This window comes from Gigantopelta aegis, chromosome 14 (genome assembly GCF_016097555.1).
Source record: "Gigantopelta aegis isolate Gae_Host chromosome 14, Gae_host_genome, whole genome shotgun sequence".
NCBI classification, from domain to species: domain Eukaryota; kingdom Metazoa; phylum Mollusca; class Gastropoda; order Neomphalida; family Peltospiridae; genus Gigantopelta; species Gigantopelta aegis.
Genome location: NC_054712.1, coordinates 11,121,732 through 11,128,469, shown reverse-complemented (window position 1 = coordinate 11,128,469; position 6,738 = coordinate 11,121,732). Strand labels below are relative to the sequence as shown.

General features: G+C 40.4%; 1 protein-coding gene across 1 annotated transcript in view; it reads right to left on the bottom strand.

Moving 5' to 3' along the window:
* LOC121388837 (kelch-like protein 9) overlaps window positions 1-6,728 on the bottom strand; it is a 7,095-nt gene extending 367 nt beyond the window's left edge. The window contains exons 1-3 of the mRNA XM_041520352.1: window positions 6,655-6,728; window positions 4,077-4,930; window positions 1-1,872 (exon numbers count right to left, since the gene is read on the bottom strand). The exon at window positions 1-1,872 is cut by the window's left edge and continues 367 nt beyond it. Coding sequence (XP_041376286.1) covers window positions 868-1,872; window positions 4,077-4,910 — 1,839 coding nt within the window. The 5' untranslated portion in view covers window positions 4,911-4,930; window positions 6,655-6,728 and the 3' untranslated portion in view covers window positions 1-867. The remainder of the gene's footprint in view (window positions 1,873-4,076; window positions 4,931-6,654) is intronic.
* Between the last annotated feature and the right edge of the window lie 10 nt (window positions 6,729-6,738).

Below are 6,738 nucleotides of genomic sequence, written 5' to 3'. Positions count from 1 at the left end.
TTCAAATGATACACACTGCACCAGGCAAAACGGAAACTTCACTCATCAAAGATTGACGCAAAGGTAAAATACAGCAAGACTTTCAATAGATTTGTACAAAAACTTTCTGTGAATTTATGTCAGGAATTTATCAAGCAGTGCTATGTCATCCTTCAGATGAACAAGTCTCCATTGCACCAGCAAAATGGAAGTTACACATACAGTATTTCACTCATCAAACGTCATGAGGTAAAGTTAAAATACAGAAAGACTTTCCGTAGATTCATGTTGGGAACTTTTCAAGCAGCGCTATGCCATCCTTTAATGAACTTTTCTCCATTGCACCAGGCAAAATGGAAGTTGTACTTCGCTCATTAAACTTACCGACACAAATTAGTTCAAATACAGCAAGACTTTTCAGAGACTCATGTGGAGAATTTTTCTAACAAACACTATGCCAACTTTCAAATAAAAATGTCTCCATTGCACCAGACAAAATGGATGTTGCTTTGCTCATCAAACATACTGAGGTAAAGTTAAAATACAGCAAGACTTTCCGTAGATTCATGTGGGGAATTTCTCTAACAGTGCTATGCCATCCTTCAAATGCACCAGGAAAGATGGATGTTACAGTACTATGCTCATCAAATGTACTGAGGTAAAGTTAAAATACAGCAGGACTTTGAATAGAATTATCTGGGGAATTTTTTAAGCAGTGCCATATGCCATCCTTCAAATGAACATTGCACCATGCAAAATGGATGGTGCTTTGCTCATCAAACATACTGAACAAGACTACAATAGATTTGTGTGGGGAATTCTTCAAGCAGCACTCTACTATCCTTCAAATGAACATTGCACCATGCAAAATGGATGTTACTTTGCTCATCAAACATACTGAGGTAAAGTTAAAATACAGCAAGACTTTCCGTAGATTCGTGTGGGGAATTTCTCGAGCAGCGCTATGTCATCTTTGAGTGGGTCGTACTGCTGCAGGAGGTCAGAATAGTAGTGTTCTCCATTGATCCCACCCACAATGTATACCTTGTCCTCGAACTTGCTTGCCCCAGCTTCTCGAATATTCATCGTCCTTTCGCACATCGTCCACTGGTTGGAGAGAGCACAGTATCGCTCGATGGCGATTATGGGAACGGGAAACCCGTAACTGTCTTCGATGTTTCCACCAACAACGTACAGCTTTTCGCGTATCTCCTCCATGATGTGATTGCAGCGTCCGTGAATCATGCTCGCCTTCTCCTCCCATGAGTCCGTGATGGGTGAGTAGCACACAAGATTGCTACAGCAACCGGAGAAGCGCTGCCCGCCCGATATGTAGAACTTCTCCTGGCACACGGTGCCCGCGTGTGCGTACACAGAGTGACTCAGCGAGGCGCGCATCTCCCAGTCGTTCTGTGCGATCGTGAAGCACTCGACCGTGCACATGACCATGTTCTCGTCCTGGCCCGCGATCGCATACAGCTTCCCATCGAGGGCAACCACCACGAAGTCCTTGCGGGCCTCGTTCATCGACTGCAGTTCGTACCAGAAGTCGAAGCGCGGGTCGTACCGGAAGCAGCGTGCCGTGGCGATCTCGTTGTTCTCGGTGCTGTCGTATTTGCCCCCGCAGGCGTACATAAAGTTGTCAACGACGACAATGCAGGGGTTGTAGAGCGGAATGGTAGCGTCGCGGAGGAAGCCCTGCCGTTTGGTCTTGAACGTGTAGCTCTCGAGGTTCTGGGCGTGGCACATAATGAGAGACTTGCGGTCGGAGCGAACCTGTGTGCGGGTGCTCTGTAGCAGAGGCTGCTTGCTTACGACGATGTGGTAGTCCTTGGCCGCTGTCAGGAGACTGCTGCATTCCACATCCTCCTTCATCAAGTCGACACATGACACCTGGTTTGAAGGAAATGTGAAGAGAAAAATACAGTCAGTTTTATTTACATATTATTTTTTATCCATGGCATGATCATATCTTGTATGATATTAATACACTTGAAAAAAACCCTAATTCACACATGTACAATACTTTGCACAAAAAAAAACAAATATAATGTTTTTTTTTTTAAAGAGGTAGTTTAAATTTGATGAAAAAACCATTAAAATATAGTTATGAGGTTACAGCTTGATATCACTTCTGTTTTTATAGCAAGTAACATGTAAAATGTTCTAAACATGTCACTTTGTTTTTCAAAATATGCTGTATTTTGAAAACGTTTGGTTTCCACGTTACACTGTTAATTCGTGGTTGAACTTGTTATTTGACCTACTTAAATCTGGCAGATTATCTTTTTTTCTAATTCATCACATGCAGTAGAGCATAAATGTCAAGTAAATTTGCTTATTAGGACTTTTAAAGCATTTTAAACTTTTGGTACTGATGTCACAGTACTGGTACCCAGTTTCTGAGAACGACCCAAATATACAGCTATCTGTGATTCAGATCCAGGGTTAGCACTGGGCGAGCAGAAAATATTGCCTAATTATCCATTAAACTTCAAAAATGGCAAAAACCTGCTTTATTTTCAAACAAAATATCAATAATTACCTTAAAGTTTTTCGCCAAATTGAAATAAAATCTGCCAGTTGTTTTTAAAATGTGCAATTGGTGAATTTGGCGAGTGGCAGAGCTAGCCCTTAGATCACATCAGTGTTGCAGCGTTAAACATTGTGCCCAAAATAAAGAGTGCTCAAAATAAGAAAGCCCAAATTAAGTACAAACTTGTTAATCTCACAATCAATGGAATGTCAAGATGTTATTAGATTAAAATAACTTGAAATGCATTTCTGAATATCTACAACTCTCTACCAGCTATTAATATTATTACCGCAATAAAAATACCTCTTTATATGTTGATGCCCAAATTAGGGAGATCTAATGATTCTAAAGCATGGCTATTATCCCTATGTTTGGAAAAAAGAAAAGGTACATGTATGTGTATATATACACAATGTATTTGTAGTTCATTTGTTTTTAAAAAATTCTGGGTCACATTTATGAAGCCATTTTTCTTAAACATAGGTGTTTACAGCATTGTAACTACATGAATAGTTATATGAGTGTAAGTCAAAACCAGTCTTATGCAGTAAAACCTCTCAAGACCGGACCCTTTGTAAACTGGAATACCCTCAAAACTGGACGTCTTACAGAGTCTCGTTCTAAAAAGCAGGACAGAACTTAACCTCTCTAAACCGGATCCCTCTTAAAACTGGACATTTGTCTTGGTCCCAAGGGCTTAGAGGGGTTTCACTGTATATATATTTTTTTTTTTTACAAATTACCATAAAATTACATAAGTTAATTTATCTTTGTTTGATACAGGGATGAAGGTATAACTGCTGGAACAGTCAAGGTTCTGCATGCATGAGCAGCTCTGCCTTTAGTAACTGTCGACCATGTGGCTGTTCCAACATTCCGAGATTGCCAAGAAACCTTTTTTAAATTTACATATTAAAAAAATTCAAAATCATTTCTATGATGGGTGATATGGGATTGAAAATTAATAACTTCAGGAGATAACATGCAACTTATTTTAATACAAGTTTCAGGTAATTGATTAAGTTACGTGTACAAATTGAATTTTTTTTATGTACACTTCATGTACATTTTGTGTAACCAAACAATCCATTCGAAGTGAAATTTTCAAGATTGCTACACAATTACAGTGTATATTAAATGGTAGTTACTAATTAATTTTAAATTGTTAATTGTAGCATTTCATAGCAACTGTCACTGATCAAAATTTAAACAACAAAAATGTTCCCTTGACTGTAAATAATAAAAAAGGAATAGGGTATATTGTTTTCAAAATTTTGATTATTAGTGACTGTTAGTAACAAACTCATAATTGATTAGCAAATAATTATACTATTTAACATTTTGAAACTGTAGCGATCTCTGAAACTTCCATAGCAAATTGTGATGTGATATTGAACAAAAAGTTCCCTGATAAAGTGTTATTTTTCATTTTATGTGCATATATATACACATGTAACAACATACAAAAGATGAATCGTTTTCACACACATCAATTTTAATTTATTTCTAAATTTTATTAAAATAAAAATAAAATAAAAATAGTGATATATAATGTACAAACCTTTTCTACGAGTTCCTCGCCCGACAAAAGAGGCAGGCGAATGTTGCGCATGAGTTCCGCTACAACTTTGTTTCTCGTTTGCGGCATGAATTTGATCCACTTAAGCACCAGCTCAAACAGCCGATATTCCGAGAGTACATTAAGACAATTCTCGGCCAGCATGGACGCAAGCTGCAGATGCGTCAACTTGAAATACTGCTCCGAATTTGCGACGATTTCGAAATTCTCCAGCATGTACAGTCTGGCCTTCATGTAGGTTGTTGTTAGTGAGTAGAGCTCGGCCAGATTTAAAATATCCACGCAGTTGTCGACAGTGATGGTTGTCTCGAGATACCGACTGCACAGCTCGACGGCGTCGCTCACCTGGAGGTGTGTTGCAGCCGACAGCACCTCCTCGACGTTCTCCACCGTGAGCCCGAGTTTCCCGGTGTACGAGAAGTCGACCACGACCTGCAGTCCGCCCGAAGTGACACCCTTCAGCTCCACGCTGCACTCGCGGCTCTCCCGCATGTCTCCCGTCAACATCACCCGGAAATAGTCGCTGCAGGCAGCCATGACGGCCTTGTGGACGCGGATGGTGCTGCCCTCGGCGATGAGTGAGTAGTCGCAGAGAGTTCCCGTGGCTCGGAGGTCCTGGAGGCCGTGCAGCATCTTGCAGCAGTGGTTTTTTGTGGACACTGCTGTGTACTGCATGTTGCCCAGCTCACCGGTCAGTTCGCCGCTTGTGGATGGACCCTGAGACTTCTGGGCCATCACGTTGCAGGTGCTGACCATCATCCTGGGCAATAACCGTGACCTTGCACTTGCAAAGGACGAGTGCTTCTTTAGAGACATTACCAGACTTTTTAATCTCTCTGAAAGTAAAAGACATATTATGTTTAATATAATATATATTCTGACAAATGTCATGTACATTATAAGTTTGTTTTATTTTATTTGACAACACCACTAGAGCACATTGATTTATATATCATCAGCTATTGGATGTCAAACATTTGGTAATTCTGACATATAGTCTTCTAGAGGTCTGTAACATCAGATTTAGGGGGAAAAAAATGTATTTCAGACACAGGAAAAAAAGAGAAGTTTTTTACTTAACGACACACTCAACACATTTTATTTATGGTTATATGGCGTCGGATCACACAGATATTGAAAGAGGAAACCCACTGTCGCCACTCCATGGGCTACTCTTTTCAGCAAGGGATCTTTTATATGCACCATCCCACAGACAGGATAGTACATACCACAGCCTTTGATATACCAGTCGTGGTGCACTGGCTGGAACGAGAAATAGCCCAATAGGCCCATCAACGGAGATCGATCCCAGACCGACCGTGCATCAAGCGAATGCTTTACCACTGGGCTACGTCCCGCCCCCAGGGCCCTTCAGACACAGTAGCTGGCTACTATTTGGTCATTGATGATTACCGAAGTATTACACACAATCATCTTTAGCGTTATTCTGATAAAATAATAATATAATAAAATAAATGCTAGAGGACACTTGAGCTATGATGACCTCTGCAATACCAATACCTGTTGTGTTTACCTCTGCAGGGGTAGAATTAAAAAAAATTCAGAGCAAGTCCATTTTGGCTTTGGGTTTGAGGAAATTTTTGGGGCACCAAGGCCAGTGGGCAGGGCACCAAGGGCAACATTTCTTTCAAGGGTAGGGCACCTAGGCCACTTTCTGTAAAGTTTTCACTGATGCGAGTGAGAGATGAGGTTCCCTGCGCAGAACAGTCTTTATAGAGCGACTGCGCAGTTACTTCTCGGTGACCACGTGGTTCTCGGATCTGTGGCTGCGCCCATCGAAATTGCGTGTCTGAGAGTCGGTAATAATTTCTTTGGATTTCTGTTCTTATGGACGAATACACGGCAAGTGACAAATGCTGCAAAGTTCAATTTATTTGGTACCAGACATGAGAAGGGCACTAGGGCATACAAGGAAGGCAACCACGGCTACTTATGGCCGTGGACACAGTCCAATTTATCGGGGCACCGCGTCCAGTAACAAGAGCACCTACGGCAATAGCCATAGTGCCGTGGGCCAAAATCGATCCCTGCTCTGTGCTTATGACGACATTGCGAAATGCGACCAGTTTGTATTGTTTTGTTTTATTTATGTCCATGCATGCCCTTCTGTTTACATCAAACGTAACATTTATGAAAATGTAACTACTTTTTACCATAAATTCATTCATGGTATTGATAAATCATAATGAAAGAAAGAAAGAAATGTTTTATTTAACGACGCACTCAACACATTTTATTTACGGTTATATGGCGTCAGACATATGGTTAAGGACCACATAGATTTTGAGAGGAAACCCGCTGTCGCCACTACATGGGCTACTCTTTCCGATTAGCAACAAGGGATCTTTTATTTTAAATCATGATCATAATGAAAGCAAAAACTCATTTTACGTTTTCATCTATAAAAAAAGAGCAAAAAATAAGCAAAAAACCCCAGCCACACAGTATTATCAAAGAAAACTTCACAAACATAAGTAATCTTAAAACATATGGTGTTTCAGCAAAATTACGCTCTCGTTTGGTTTCTTTTAATACTTACATTAACACCTTAAACGTCAAAACAACACATCCCGGTCCGCATTTGTGATAATCAGGATTGACGGGTGCTTGGTATCTACTGTCT